The sequence below is a fragment of the Schistocerca americana genome, chromosome X, assembly GCF_021461395.2.
Source record: "Schistocerca americana isolate TAMUIC-IGC-003095 chromosome X, iqSchAmer2.1, whole genome shotgun sequence".
Taxonomy (NCBI): Eukaryota; Metazoa; Arthropoda; class Insecta; order Orthoptera; family Acrididae; genus Schistocerca; species Schistocerca americana.
This window is the reverse complement of record NC_060130.1, coordinates 642,498,545-642,514,845: the sequence shown is the minus strand read 5'-3', so window position 1 is coordinate 642,514,845 and position 16,301 is coordinate 642,498,545. Positions and strand designations below refer to the sequence as shown.

At 42.7% G+C, this 16,301-nt stretch overlaps 1 protein-coding gene across 2 annotated transcripts in view; it reads right to left on the bottom strand.

Annotated features, from left to right (window-relative positions):
- Positions 1 to 5,080: 5,080 nt before the first annotated feature.
- LOC124556497 (histone-lysine N-methyltransferase SMYD3) overlaps positions 5,081 to 16,301 on the bottom strand; it is a 116,998-nt gene continuing 105,777 nt past the window's right edge. For both annotated transcript variants that reach the window (XM_047130453.1, XM_047130454.1), the window contains exons 8-9: positions 14,524 to 14,686; positions 5,081 to 5,487 (exon numbers count right to left, since the gene is read on the bottom strand). In XM_047130453.1, coding sequence (XP_046986409.1) covers positions 5,277 to 5,487; positions 14,524 to 14,686 — 374 coding nt within the window. In that variant the 3' untranslated portion in view covers positions 5,081 to 5,276. The remainder of the gene's footprint in view (positions 5,488 to 14,523; positions 14,687 to 16,301) is intronic.

Below are 16,301 nucleotides of genomic sequence, written 5' to 3'. Positions count from 1 at the left end.
CCTCGCACCTGTGGATTTGCTACCCGATACAGCGTTATGGTCGATGTGGCTCATCAAAATGCCAGAAGCATTACAACTACAGCTCCTGTGACTCACCAACAGCACCTTGGACGAGAAGCTTTCTGTCACAGACTGAGCTTTCAGGATTATTAACAGGTGAGCGCACAGCATGAAGAGTGGGGCTAGCGATCTCAACAGCACGTAACCCCCCCTTCCCCCTCCAGGATTTGGGTGAGCTTGATTCCTCAGTGCTCACGCTACGACAGTGGTGACATCTGCCCACCGTCGCGGGGAACCAGATACAGCCTCCACGACATTCGCCATGATGACCGACACCGCACTGCAGTGCTCCACAATGGACACCAGGAGCTTTACATCACCCCCGCCTAACGCAGCCTGGCCACCGTGTTGGTTCCACGCCAACTTCGGCGACGCGGCCAGGAAATGTCACAGCCCTTACACGGCAGGAAATGCAGCTTGCGAGGTGCCATAGGCGCAGCGTCTTGCGCACAGGAAGAAAGACACCTTACAGCAGCAACAGCATCTAACACGGTAAGCACCGACGGTTGTCTATTCGCTCTTGACCTAGTCTCAGGAACTAAATTCCTCGTTGACAGTGGTGCTGATATGAGTGTAATACCCCAAGCTCTCGCACCTACTGTGTTAACTTCCTCATCCAGACTGTTCCGCGCGGCTAATGACTCTCATATCAAAGTGTTAGGTATGGTGCCTTTAATGCTCAAACTGTCAAAAGACTTGAAGTTTTCGTGGACTTTTCATGTGGCACAGGTGACTTGTCCGGTCTTAGGCATTGGCTTTCTGCAACACCACAAATTTTTGCTAGACATACCGCGAAGTACATTAGTCCACCAACCTTCGCAAAAGACTATCGCCCTTACGGCCACTGCGTCTGTATCACCCATTCGGTCAACAAACATTGACTTTTCACTATTGCATACCGAATGTGCTCTTCCTGCAGCCAAGTTAACTAGTAAAAGTTGTGACATGCTACTACAACAACAAGAAATCAGTGAACTCAATCAAACGCAGGCCATGCTCACCTCCCTTATCGAGCGTACCGAACAGACATTACAGAGCACGAAATCCGAACTCGCCTCACATCGAGGTATTCGCTCAAACTGGTGTGTGCTCAAATCACTGACTCATTGCATGAGTGGTCGAACGCTGACACACCCCGCGCGCGTAGCATGTTATTAATCACGAGCGGTGCATGTCACAAACTCAATACGACTGAGGGCCCTCCGGTCAGACACCGACCACGACGCCTGAATCCACACAAACTCAAAGTGGCAAAAGCAATCATCTCAGACCTATTAAAAGCAGGCATTGTACGCCCATCCTCCAGTGACTGGTCGTCAATGATTTATCTCACACCGAAGAAGGATGGTTCCTACAGACTCTGTGGCAACTATAGACATCTCAATGACTGCACAATAATGGACAATTATCCAGTACCAAACATTCAGGACTTCGCTTCTCAGTTGGCAGGCGCTAAAATTTTCAGTGTGGTAGACTGTGAGAAAGCGAATCACCAAATACCAATGTACAAACAAGATATCCCTAAAACGGCCATCACCACACCCTTTGGCCCCTTTGAATATGTTTACATGCCTTACGGATATCTTAGATAGAGTGTTACAACCCCTACCTTTCTGCTACGCGTACCTGGATGACATTTTGATCTTTTCTTCCTCTTGGGAGGAACACGAGCTTCACATCCAGGCACTGTTTGACTCATTACAATCCCATGGTGTGATCGTCAACAAAGACAAATGCAAACTGAGACAGGATTCTGTTGTATTTCTGGGACACATAGATTCAGCTGATGGTATCTGGCCCACACAAGAGAAAATAGACATTATCAAACAGCTGCTGATACCAGAATCATACCATGAACTCCGCTGGTTCTTAGGAATGATCAATTTTTTCCGCCGCCACATTCCAAGAGCTGCCGAACTGCAGGTCCCCCTCACAGACACGCTGCGTGGGCCACAAACATCAGGTGACAGGCGCGTGCCGTGGACAGAGGTCATGCAAGCGTCTTTCAAAAAACTCAAAACTGCACTCCCGGAAGCCATCACGCTTGCCCATCCACACCCGGATGCAACACTTTCGCTCACCATGGATGCTAGCAAAATATCTATCGGCGCAGTACTTCAACAACACAGAGGAGAGGTAGTGCAACCTCTTAAGTTCTATTCAAATAAACTTTCTCCCTCTCAGTGCAAATGGTCCGCTTTCGACAGAGAGCTCTTAGCTGTCTACGAAGCCATTAGATATTTCCGGGAAGACGTCAAGGGATGCCCCCTCACGATCTTTACAGACCGCAAACCTCTCGCCCAAGCAGTCACAAACCCTCCAGCCAACCCACCTCCTACAAGGTTCCATTATTTCGACCTCATTTCACAATACACAACTAATGTACAATACGTTCGGGGATCCAACAACATAGCCACTGATTATTTCTCCCGGATCTCGGGCATATCTTCCTCAATCGACGTTGACGCTCTTGCTCGAGCACAAACAAATGATGACTCCTTGGTGAGCCTTTTATCTGACAATAATCACTTTCTGCGCCTGGTGCGCAAGACGATCCCCGGCACATGTTTGGAGCTATGGTGTGACACTCCCACTGGCGTGCCACGTCCCCATCGTCCCCTCCTCTTTGCGTTGCTTGGTGTTTGATGCACTGCACAGTCTCGCCCACCCGAGCATTCGCGCAACTAGGCACATCATCGCCGAGCATTTCGTATAGCCTTTGCATCGCAAAGACTGCCGCGACTGGTGTCGCACTTGTATTTTGTGCCAGCGGTCCAAAGTTGGACGCCACTGCACGCCCCCTTCAAGCGTCTTCCGCTCTCCTTCTGGCAGACTCCGCCACATCGACATTGACATTGTTGGCCCCCTTCCCCAGGTGGATGGTTACTGATACTTGCTTACTTTTATTGACAGAACAACTAGATGGGTCGAGGCATCCCCTCTAGCTGATATTTCGGCCAAAACAGTCGCCAACGCTGTCCTCTCCACATGGGTCGCACGTTTCGACTGCCCCGAAACCATTACTACAGACCAAGGCCATCAATTCGAGGATATCCTCTTCACAAAAATGTGCGAGCTCTTCGCCGTCGGCCGCATTCGCATGACAGCCTACCACCCCCAATCAAACGGCTTAGTGGAACGATGGCACCACACATTAAAGACAGCACTAATGTGCCACGAGGAACGGTGGTTACATGCCCTTCCGTGGGTACTGCTAGGCCTCTGTTCTGTATATAAAGATGACCTGCAGTGCTCGGTGACCCTAACAGCTGAGTTCGTCGAGCCTTCACCACTCCAAGATACCATCAAATACCCCGTGCTAATCGAGAACATACAACAGATAATACGAGCACAGAGAGCACCCACTCCAAAAGCACACACTCCGTCTAAAACATTCGTGCACCAGCAGTGTGAAGCTATGATGCTTAGGGACGATACAGTGTGCGCCGCCATGCAACCCACATACACAGGCCCTTAAAGGGTACTTAGGCACTCGTCAAATACATTCGACATCTGTATCAAAGGCAAACCCTCGACAGTGTCAGTGTCTCGACTCAAGCCGGCGTGGGTCACTGCAGACGACAACACCTCCAGCGACCCAACGCCATAGACCACGACGGACGACGACATCCACACCGCCGCCTCCTCAAGGGACGATACGTCGAGCACGCCCCCTTCCTCAATGCCGGGAACCCTCACTGCGCAGAGTAAGGGGTCCACGGCCTTCACCCCACCCTCTCCTGCTACGCCCGCCACACACTTTTCACCTGACATTCAACAACCCACTACCGTCTCCATCGACGTCTCACACTTTTCACTGTCTGACATCTGTATAGCTACCACAAATGACAAATGATTCTCTCTTAGTCATCCACACACCCCCCCCTCCCCGCTCCACCGACGATGATGACAGCTTCCACCTCTTTCCATTCTCCACTTCTCACTGATCCCCAATTCCTTAGATCCTTCCGTCATTCAATCTTTCATTGATGCCACGGGGACACTGTACGTGTTATACCCCGTGTCTCCGTCTATTCCTCCCACCCCGTCTGTCACCTCACAAACCAGTCGCTGCATACTCCCACCGGTGTGGCACCACGATTACATTTTTCCATCCAAAAGGGCTTGAACCCCAGCCCCGCCCATTTTCCCCTCCGGACGAAAATGGCGCAACACCTACACCCTCCCCCCACAACAGCCAGAGCCTCGTGCTCCACACTGCAGTGGGGAGGCCTCTGTGGCAACACTGACAAGCCACATCTCTGGCACACAAAAAACTCTTTGGGCCAAGGCGGCCATTATGTTCTGTCTATGTGATACTTTCGATGTGTAATGACGTATATCTGAAGTGTGGCAATAAATGTTCTCATTGTTTTAACAAGTGGATCAACGGGTTGTTATTTATAACAATAAGGACCCAAACTCCCACATACTCAATATCAAAGGATTAAATTTTGGTATAATTTTTTTTCACAATTTCAAAACAGTTCTTTATCCTTCCAGAAGATGATGACTATAATACCTTGAAAACTTACAGTAATTTTTTGAGTGCCTTTTCTTCATATTTCTTGATGTTAGTGCTGCACATACCACTTGCTGCTAAGCACTCTATTGTACCACTTGTTTCCTTTTCACCCAAATCGCACAGAAAATCATAACTGAATTTTTTGCAAGCAATAATGTCAATGCTCCCAACTACAGCAGAACAACAACAATTTCATTGCTTCAGCACTGCAGCAAAATAGTAGCCTCTACAGAATTTGTAGACTATTATTATAAGGGAAACTTTAGGATGAAAAGAACAAACACAAACGAGGAAAGGTAAGCATCACCTACAGCTGACAGAAGCATTGTACAAAGATGTATCTGACAGTATATGAAATGACATTAGCCTTCAAACAAGCTAGCACTTTTTTTTTTTTTTTTGGAAAAAAGAACTCAAAAGCTAGTGTAATGCATGTGTGTATAACATATCAATCAGCTGCAATTGAGAAGATGCCTTTCCTCATTTTTATAAATCTTCAGACTATCATTTTACTCTCACCAGCAACAACAGGTGTCAATCCTACATCAAGTCATAAATCCAGCTGTTAACAACCAAACACCACATCCATCCACTCATAGCAATAATATGGTTTATTTTACCTCACATAGCCAGTTCCTTAAAAAAAAAAGGAGGTGTGGAAACAGCTTATTATATAAACAGGAAAAAAAGCCTAACTCTTTAGTTCAACGTGGCATGTTAACAACAGTGGTTCAAGCTCTGATTTATATAAAATATGATTCACACCATGAGTTAATTTTATAACATGTTCTGCTTCTTCCAGTTTATCGCGTGCTGCTGAGAAGTCTCCAAGATAAACACATATCTTACCACACTTCATGAGTGAAATCCCAAGCAGAGGATGTCGTTCTCCATAATATTTCCTGTAACAGAAATATACAATGGATATGGTAGAAAGAAGAGCTTATTTTCTTTCACAAGAGGAACAGGAAAATATTGCAGAGCATGAGGAGGAATAGGAGGAGGAAGATAATGAAATCTTAAAGTATCGTCTCTGGGTATATACTCCCTTTGTCAGAAAGGTTCCAGTATAGGGTTTTTTTTTTTTTAAGTTTGCAATACTAAAATGGAACAAATGTTATTTTTATGTTACCTAGTATGTGTACGTCCTTGAAATGACCTTGGCCATATTTCCTGGCAAGCTCAATAGGTGGCAGGGCTGTGCTTAGCAGCACACTTGGTTCTTGGCACATTAGTTACGGTGACACAATGGATGCTGACTGTGAGCAAAGAGAGAACATTAAGTTCTGCATTAAGCTCAGGAGAACCCCAATGTGAATTTTGGACAGCAATTAAGCAAGCATATGCAGGCGAGGCACTTTCAAGAAGTCATGTTTTCGAGTGGCACAAAAAGTTTCAAGAAGGCAGAGATTCAATGCGAGATGGACGAGCCCAGAGCTGGTCGCAAGTCTACTTCACATACCAATGCAAACATGGAACACATAAGGCAGTTGTTGCAAGAAGACAGTCATGTAACTGTGCGTGTGATATCACAAGAACTTAATTTGAATCCTGATGTGTGTCATAAGATTTTAGGCGAAGATTTAGGGAAATGGAAACTTAATGCAAAGCTTGTACCTCACACACTAACAGTCAAACATAAAGAGGAAAGACAAAGAATTTCTGCTGAACTACTGGACAGAGCCACATGTGATCCCACATTTCTGTCGAAAAGTATTGCTCAAGATGAAAGTTGGTGCTAAAAGTACAACCCTCACATGAAGCATCAAAGTGCTCAATGGCAGAGTCCTGAATCATCAGCCTCAAAAAAAGACAAGTGACAACCTATGAGAACAAAGGCAATGTTGATTGCTTTCTTTGATAGTAAAGGATTAGCTCACCATGAGTACATTCCTCCAGGTCTAAACAGTTAACCAGGCTCTTTACATCAAAGTCTTGAAGCATTTGCAACAAGCTATTTGATGTAACTGTCCTGATTTGTGGCACTCTTAGGACTGGTTCTAACTGCATGACAATGACCGACCCCATACTGTTTTACCTGCTACTGAGTATCTGGCCAGACATTCTGATATTGCCATCCACCATCCCCCATATTCACCTGACCTCAATCCTTGTGATTTTTTCTTGTTTCCATGAGTGAAAAGGTGACTGAAAGGAAACCTTCATCAAGATATTGTAGACATCCAACAGGCCATGACAAATGACCTTATAAGTGTCGTCCCAGTGGAAAATTTCCCTGCTTGCTTCCAAGACTTCCAGAAACGTTGGCAACTGTGTACAGATAGCCAGAGGGACTAATTCAATTGGAGGTAGGATCATCATTTGGTAAGTGCAAGTTTCTATTTAAAAAAAAATTAGAAGAAGAAGACCATATCTTGGAACTTTTCTGACGGAGGGAGTATAACACCTCATTTCGGTTTTATATTACTTCAAAATGGTTGACACATATGTACTGTCACTGATGCAAGGGAGCAAAGGCCCAAATATTTTAAGCTCCTGAAGCTTTAAATTACTTCACGAAGGAAATTATCATGTTGTGCTGTTGAAATCATATTGAATTTTAAAAGTCTAACAACTATCTTAAAAGATGAACAGAATGAAGTGAAGCATAGTTTTGAAAGACAATATATGGTAATAAGACCATGAAATGGCCACAGGGGTAGTGAGAGGGTAGGATGGAGAAGAAAGTGGAAGGAATGGGTGAGTGTGTGTGTGGGGGGGAGGAGGGAGGGGGGGGGGGGGGTCAGTTAATGCGAGGCATGGATGAGAGGCTCCTGTACAGGGTGTTGGAGGATGGGAAAGAAGTGGGGTGGGAGAGGATGGGACACAGGGATGACACACAGAAAGTAGGTTAGCATCAAGTACAGTTACTGAACACATTTTTAACTTTGCAGCCTAGCATTTGGTCGAGCACATCACACCACAGGGGGAAAAAAAATCCACAAAAATCTCAAATGTCTTTTAATTATTTAATTTCTGTTCCAACATTATTTCAGAACTCTTAGTCCACATTTAATTTGGTAGTTACTGCCACATTGTATTGTGTTGTATTCTAATTCTATTGGACTTCTCACCTACAAAAAGGAGCTTATGCATAATGTAGTGTTAGTGAATGAGGGAGGCAACAAACTACAAAATGAAGTGCCCAGATAGCAAGGAAAAATTGTATGATTATTAAGTCGAATGACCAGAACACAAGAACATAAGTTTCTTTGGATGTGAGTTAGCACTACTTGGATCAGGCAGTAAGTCAGTCACTGACATTGCACTGGACTGTTTTTACACTGATGCAAGTCCACGAGGTTGGTTGATGGAGAGCAGTGGGCTACGTCCGAAGTCCGTAAGGCCAAGGTCGGCAGCGACTGATAGGGTACTCGAGGACGGTTGAAGTCTGTGGATCCTGTGGCAAGATACTCTTTGTCGGCTTGACGATGTGAACTCTGATTAGCTGCTAGGTGCATCTAGCATAAGCCTGAAGTGTGAACTCACTGTAGAATGGATGGGTGGCAACTTAAATGCTCGCCCAGCAGGCGGTTACCGGCAGAGGCACTTGACACGCAGAAGTGACATAGAGTCACAATGGCAGTGCCATTTGTGGCATTGCTTACACCTCTAGCACTGAGGCTGGACAAATACAGTCCCATGGTGGTTGCTGGAGATTCGGTTATAAAAACAACCTGGCGTGTTTGCGTTGATGTCGAACTGTTTTCTTTAGATCACCAGAAGTAGTGTCATTAGTGGGCTGGAGTTTTGGTAACCCATGGCATACAGCTGCACGCTTGGTGGCTGTGTCACAGGTGGTATCCTGGGTATACAGCATCCCTCCTCCCCTCTGCCAGATAAGACAGAACCATCTCGGAGACAAGGTAGGAGATGCCTCAGGCTGGAGGAAATGATCCTTGAGTTTGGTGTTCATAACAGTGGAGGACTGGACACAGGGAGTGTTGGCCAAAGGTAGATGTATTGGTTGCAACTGTGGTAAATGAGTCTGCCATGGAAAAGGAATGGTAGGAACAAATCTGAAAAAGAGAAATGTACTGTGCCATTTTCTGGGTTGGTCAACCTGGCCACCAAGGGTAGCAATAGAGATGCCATTTCATTGTCGTGGAGCACAGATCCAGCCACTGATGGTGGCAATTGGGATGAAATCTGGCGCTGTCTGGGTTTGTGTTGAAATTTACAGGAGTGCGTAAATGGAGACTGAGGGAAGTTCAATTCGCAGCCTGGGGGGAGTGTGGGACGGCCCACTGGGCCAACTGCCAACAGGCCATCTGTGTGTGGGCTAGCTGCAGACGGGTGATTGTGCAAGCCACTGGTGGGGGAGCAGGCTGCTGGCTGAAAGGCACGATGCCGGCAGGAAGGCACAATGCCGGCAGGCGTGCAGGATGCTGGCAGGCGTGCAGGATGCTGATGTGAGTGGGCGTGCAGGCTGCCAGGGGGAGGGAGGGGGGACGCGCAGGCTGCCCCGGGGGGGGGGGGGGGAGGAGGGGCGTGCAGGCTGCCAGGGGGAGGGGCAGGGGGGGCGTGCAGGCTGCCGGGGGGGGGGGGGGGAGGAGGGGCGTGCAGGCTGCCGGGGGGGGGGGGGGGGGGGCGTACAGGCTGCTGGCGGAAGGGCAGCTGCTGTCAGGACGGCAGGCTACTGGTGGGAGGGCAGGATGCTGGCAGGTGGGTCAACTGCTGGTGGGTCGACTGCAGGCTGGCTGCTAGCAGATGTGCCTGAGGCAGATACCCTGATGGTAGAGGTGCCAGTGACACCAGTGCACTCATAAGAATTAAAGACCAGATAGGAACCAAGAAGCAGAGTGGCGGAGGAGGTGGATTGTGTATTGTGTGCACGAGTGCAGAAAAGTGGAGGAGGCAGGATGAGGAACGAGTCCTGTGGAATCGATGGAGGTGGCAAGAACAGTGAGTGTGCACAGGAGTATGAGCATCTGGCATTGATGAGGTGCTTCAGAAGGAAAAATAGTAACTGTTCTAAGCTGTGCAGGAGTATGAAAAGACTATTTTGTGCAAGCACAGAAGCACAAAAATCTGATGGGCTGAATGGTAGTCACTATTGGGACAGGATGCCAAAGCCAATTACTCTGATCATTATAGTCAATGGGATGTGGACATTTAATCTTCAATCTTTGGTGCTGCATACTGTGGCTAAACTTTACAACTTTGATCCTCATTGTTGCAGCATTTGTGATTCAGGGGATGGAACATGCTATGAAATGAATTGCCCATGTAGCAAGGAACAACTGTATTTTTATTAAATCTAATGAACAGAACACATGAACACAGTTCCTTGGGACATGTGTTTGCACTTCTTGGTTCAGGCTGAAAGTCAGTCACTGACTTTGCACTGGAATGTTCTTACACTGATGAAGTCTGTGAGATTGTGGTTATTGGTAAGCAGTAGTTTGCTCGAGGATGGATGAAATCTGAAGTCTGGAGGCTGAGGTCAGTGGTGAGAGATACGGTGGTCGAGGATGGACGAAGCACAAATTCCATGAGGTTGAGGTCAGAAGTGAACAGTACAGTAGTACAAGATGGTTGAAGTCTGTGGATGACGCAGTGACAGACTCCTCGTTAGCTTGGTGATCTGAACTCCGATTGACGAGTTGCTAGGTGCAGCCGTCTTAAGTACGGAGTGTGAACTCGCTGCAGAGTGGTTGGGCAGTGACCCAGATACTCGCCCGGCAAAAGGACATCGGCAGAAGCACGTGACTTGTGAAAGCGCAGTAGTGCGACAGTGGCAGGGCGGTTTGCGGCAGTGCTAATGCCACTAGTGGTGATACTGGTACCACACAGTATCATAGCAGCTGCTGGAGGTTTAATTATGAAAACAACCCAGTGTGTTTGTGTTGATACCAAATAGTTTTTGTTGCTCTCCAGAAGTGATGTCCTTAGCAGGCTGGAGTTTTGGAAACCCTTGGTACAGCAGATACAGCAGATAAAACTCTGGTCAAATCAATTTAAACATATAGGTACACATAAAAGTAATTTCTATGGTTACACATTTTAAATTACAAATTATCCACTTCCATTTGTTTTGCAGCTATAATTCTATGAATTTGGCTTCTGTGCTACTAGCAAGTGTACATATCCTTATTTGGAGCACTGCATTAGTATTTTTGACTGTTTATTATTAGCTGATTATTCTATACCCAGTTACTAAGTTATTTCGTGACAGTTCTTACTGACTACTGTAAGTCTTCCTCATTTCCCCTTTTCAACAGAATGGTGGTGTCATCTCTACATGAAGACTGTCAAGTTTAAAAAATGAATAGTTGCTGTTCTGGTCTATGGATTTGATCAAAGTATGGTTCAACTTGTGCTAGATGTCTATGAATAATTATGGTAATTGAAAATTCTGTGTGGTGTACAAAAAATTATAGTAGTACATGTAACCACTCGATGTGTGATTGTGGAGTGGTCAGCATGCACCTAAACTAAGATTGAAAACATTCCTGAACATTTAGAGAATGTCTTCCTTCAGAGCTAACTAGTACAACACATTCCAGCTCAGCAGCTTCAATGGTGTGAGGCATTGTGTTATTTGGAATGGATGAAAGGAGAAGGAGGTGGGAAGTGGGTGGGAAATGTAGAGGGGAGGATAGCTGAGAGCTAGAAGAAAGAGGGAGCAAGGGAGTGGGATAAGAACGTGGCACTAGTGAGCTCACTCTGGTGCAGGCGCAAGGAGCTGAATATGGCACACAATGACAAACAGGAGTGAAATGGGAGATGGAGACAGAACAGAAGAAGAGGGAGTCTGTGGAGAGGACAGTGCAAGAGTAGACTAACAGGACAAATTTCAGGCATGGGGAATAGGGTAGAGGTGCATGTGGATTGGCAACTTTCTTGGTACTGAAGATTTCAATCTTTTGGACAATGTAATTAAAAATTAATTAATATTAGAGTGGCAGATAATTTAACTATCAAAGACAGAGGCTTTCGTTTACATAAAATGTCAACTTGGATGCTCCGTTTACTCAAATCATATTGGAAAAAATATCAAAGTTCTGTCTTTAGTCAAAGATAAGCCTCTATCAACGTATTTTTTGGTAAATGATATTATATTTGACATTCACTTATATTTAACTATTTTATGGTTTGGCACAGCCTTTGGGTTGGTCTTAAAGATCCTGTGAGAGTGTTTTATTCTTTGACGATGCCAGGACACACTCAATAGGATCACATACAGCGTGTTTTGTTCACAATTTGCTTGGAGTCCATACAGCAACCAATAAAACATTTGCTCAACATCAAATGATGACAAGTAGGAGTGTTTTAAAAATTTTCTGAACGGAAAATGACAACATTTACTATATTGCAAACCCAGAAACTGGGAAATTATTACATTTACAAAAATGTGTAGTTCCAGTAAATGACCAACTTGCAGATAATACTTACACACACATTACGCATAAACATGTTTGGACAAGCTGCTTCCTCAGTTAAGTGTTAACTACTTCTTCAAACTACAGACTGCTACAAAAAATGTTCACTAGGAATAAATATCTTTACTACGGGATCACAACAGGAATAAATATCATTTTATAACAAGTTACTGAACTTTAGTATTTGTTTATTATTTAATTTAATGAATTTATTTATTACTTAAACTCTTCCTTGAAATGTCAGAGTATTGGTACAGCCTTGGTTTTAAACAAAAATATTTACATTTAATATTTACTTGGTTAATAAATGTTTAGTCCATACAGGGGTTATATATCGTTGTAACAATATTACTCACTTTTCTGTGAATAAAGAGCGATAAGGACTGATGTGCTGTACACACTATAACTGATTATCTTATTTACACTTTGACTACATGATCAATTCTTAATATTTTTATGGGACCATCACTACCTATAAGAATTTGCATATACAGTTGATTACTATTTCTGCAGCAGTTATAATTTAGTTGATTAAATTGCTTCTCATCTTTGGCATGCTCCTCTGTACACAGTCAATACTTCCTCTTACTCCAACATGTTAATTATCTCAAGAAATAGTTTGTGGGGGAGATTGGATAAAGACTTGGTATATCATTCTTCTGTTTCAAAATTAAGATTTCTTTGTACTTGTTTCCTTCATGAAGTAACTTGGATTTTTATTCTAATTATTTGACAGTATCTAAATATCACTTTTAATTGCTGCAATTAAATTATTATAATCACTTACGGGGACACTGTATGTGAAATTCGTTGAAATTTGACATTTTATGTTTTCTACACCATAATGTACTTTGGAGTTTCCTGAACATTTTGGTATATAATACATTACAATCAGACAATTGTGATACCTTCAAATAATATTTTGAATGTTAAAATGTGACTGTCAAATTTTGTGGCTACGCATATACTGCCACAGTTGAGCAGTCATATCTTGGGAACTACACAGTCTAGAAGGCTGTGAATTGCTTTGTTTTGTGCCTACTGCTATGTCTCAGAAGTTGGCACTACAAATAAACAAATCAGTCTTTTTTTCTGATACTAGTTTTCATTGAAAGTAGTGTGCTTATCGGCTACTTTTGTAATAAGCTAACTAATATTGCTTTTTATACATAAATAAAATAACTAAGCATAAAAGTAACTTCAAGAAACACAAATTTGCGGGTAACAGATATGTCAGACCTGAATTTTCTTCTGAAGTACTTTAAAACACATGTGCTAGCAGTGAAGGAAACCACGATAATGTTCCTGAAGTGATGCACTAGGGGGGCGTGGTCACTTCTGAATTTTCTGGCAGCCTGCATGAATTTACACTTAAACATTCTCTTCCTTTGACAGTAATGGAGGCAATCAAACTTATTTACAGAGATTTGGCAAATCCTGAGATACGAAAGAAGTGTTTACGTGGGAAGACCCAGAACGTGAATGAGTCCTTCAATAATGTTGTGTGGTTTCTTGTGCCTAAAAATGTATTTGTTGGCCTTATGACTCTAAAGTTAGCAGTGTCTGATGCTGTAATAACTTTTAATGGTGGGAACTATGCAAGACCTAAGGTTCTGGAGAAGTTACTGGTAAGATTTGGACAGAACATAGCTAAAGGACTGCGGGAACTGGATGAGCTTCGTGTATGTGAAACAGAGTTAGATGCTCAGCAAATGACAAAAGAAGGAAGAAAGAAAAGGAGGAGGCAACCACTGGGCTGTTGTGACACTGAAGAAGACACAGACTATGGGCCAGGGCAATTCTAGTGGATAAAATATGCAGAAATGTAAGTCTGTATAAGAATTTGTAATAAAAAAGTTCTAAGCCTCAATATCTCGTAACTACATTTTTTGCAATAAATGGTCCATTTTCTATAAAAGGACTGATGGTAGAGACATGAAATTTTCACAGCATGCCAAGTGTGAGATTCAACACATATGGAACTAGAATAATTAAAATATCCTGAGTTGTTTTGTTTTTATGTTTATTTATTTACGAAATTCTGTCAAAAAAATCGAGTTTTTGGAAAAAAAAAAAAAAGATAACATGCCACACAATACAATTTTAGTAATAATTCCAGTTCAGTGTATCTAGAAAGGTGCATTCAATAATTATGGAAAGTTGTAAGTTGGTGTCTTAAAAAGTTTCCAAGATAATGGGTCACAAAATTCGATCACAAAATTCGATAATTTAACATTGGCAGTATAGGACATACAATGTCCCCTTAACTTTCTTGTCATGCTCCGATACAGATGTAAATGTGTAGTTAAGTCCCAACACAATGTACAAACATAACCTCATCTTCACAGTTCACGCAAACTAATTTAAAGATGGAAATATGTTGTTGCAATTAATTAAAACTGAAAGGAAAATCATTGGGAGAGCTTAACTGGAAACCTCATAAAGAATCTTCAACACGTGATTCCCAAGTGTTCCAAGTTGCAAAGCTTTGAGCTCTCTCTGTAACATCAGTATTTACTTAAAATATACTTTAATAATGATTGGAAATATTACCTGAGGCCTGGAATTAGCTCCTCACCATATTTTCTTGCCTGTGTAAATAAGCCCATCTGAATAGCAGTTTCAAATGCCATATCCAATGTTTTTATATGCTGCAGATTGTAAGGGTGGAAAAGTCCTTCTTGTTTTTTTAAACAACTAATGCAGACATCCAGATCTTTTAATAAGTCAGGAACATAACAGAACTTCACAGATTTTTGCAGCCGTGTGTATATATTACATGAATTTCATCTACAAATATCTTTTAATGAAAATAATGAAACTTAAGTTATTCTATGTCATCCCACTTCTGTATTATGTTATTTCTCAGTAGATGTCATAATACTGTTCCAATTTTTCCACGCAATATGCTTAAAAATTGCACAAAAATGGTGATGGTAATCTCGGACAATGTGCACACAACAACAATGACCACTGTTTGGTAAAGTAAACCAATCAGAATTTCCATTAAAAACTAAAATCACAAATTATTGAGGAAGCTGTTTCATGTAATTCAGAAATATGAGTAGTTAAAAAGGAGTAAGAAAAAATTTGCAGTTTTAAGAGATGGGTTAATGAGGAGAAGATGCATGGTGTAGAAACTGGGGAAAATTAGTCATGATGAAAATAGGGAAAGGTTCAAATGGCTCTGAGCACTATGGGACTTAACTTATAAGGCCATCAGTCCCCAAGAACTTAGAACTACTTAAACCTAACTAACCTAAGGACATCACACACATCCATGCCCGAGGCAGGATTCGAACCTGGGACTGTAGCGGTTGCGTGGTTCCAGACTGTAGCACCTAGAACTGCTCGGCCATCCTGGCCGGCAAAAATAGGGAAAGAATGACAGTGTAGACACCTCATCAAAATAAAGGATATAAGATGCCCATTAAAAATACAGAAGTTCCTGGAAGAAGATAAAGAACAAGGAATAAGCGGTACAAGTATACACGTGCAGCTAAAGGATTGCAGGACCCTGCCAATGATGCACTAAATAGAGAAAGAGAGAATACGGAGTGCCAATTCTGAAAAATTGTAAAAGATGTAAATAAAAATTCAGCTTTGCTGAAGAACAGAAAACAATTAACAAAACAATTAAATGGCACATACTAGTCTACAATGAGAAATCTGTGAATTCATCTTAAATTGACGATCACTGGTCTGGTACACAGGCCAGCCTGACTATAGTTTTAAGCAGTTTACTACTTCTGTTACAGAAAATGTTGGACTGGTCAACAAATTCTGCCTTAGAAAATAAAATGCACACAGTTAAAACATGATAACATTCAGAAATATGTTTGTGGGGTCCATAAGCAGATTATGCACATGATATTTCTGATTTTGGTTAAATGGTGACTAAGGTGAGTACAAAAGCATCCCGCTATTAAGTTGTATTTAAATAAATTGCAAAAACATGAAACAGAACATTACAGTGCTCCCCATGACCATGGTGTGACATTGCAGATGTGGATTCTTTCCATCTGTTGCATTCTTCTTCTCCCATAAGTAACATTTCTTACTAATTTTTATCTGCTTTTCAATACATCTACCTATTGGCATGTAATACTTATATGAAAATCTCAAGATTCTACTTAGATTTAATTCCACTTAAATTTATTGTTCAGATCCTCATGCCAAGTGTTCTGATTTCATTTATGTAATGAGTGTTCATTATGGCACTGTAAATTAAAAGTTACAATTAATTAAAGTTTCCACAATCATTTGCTATGAGAGTAAGTCAACTATTACCCGCAATTTAGTTATAGTTTTGTTTATCTTGGCAGTATTGT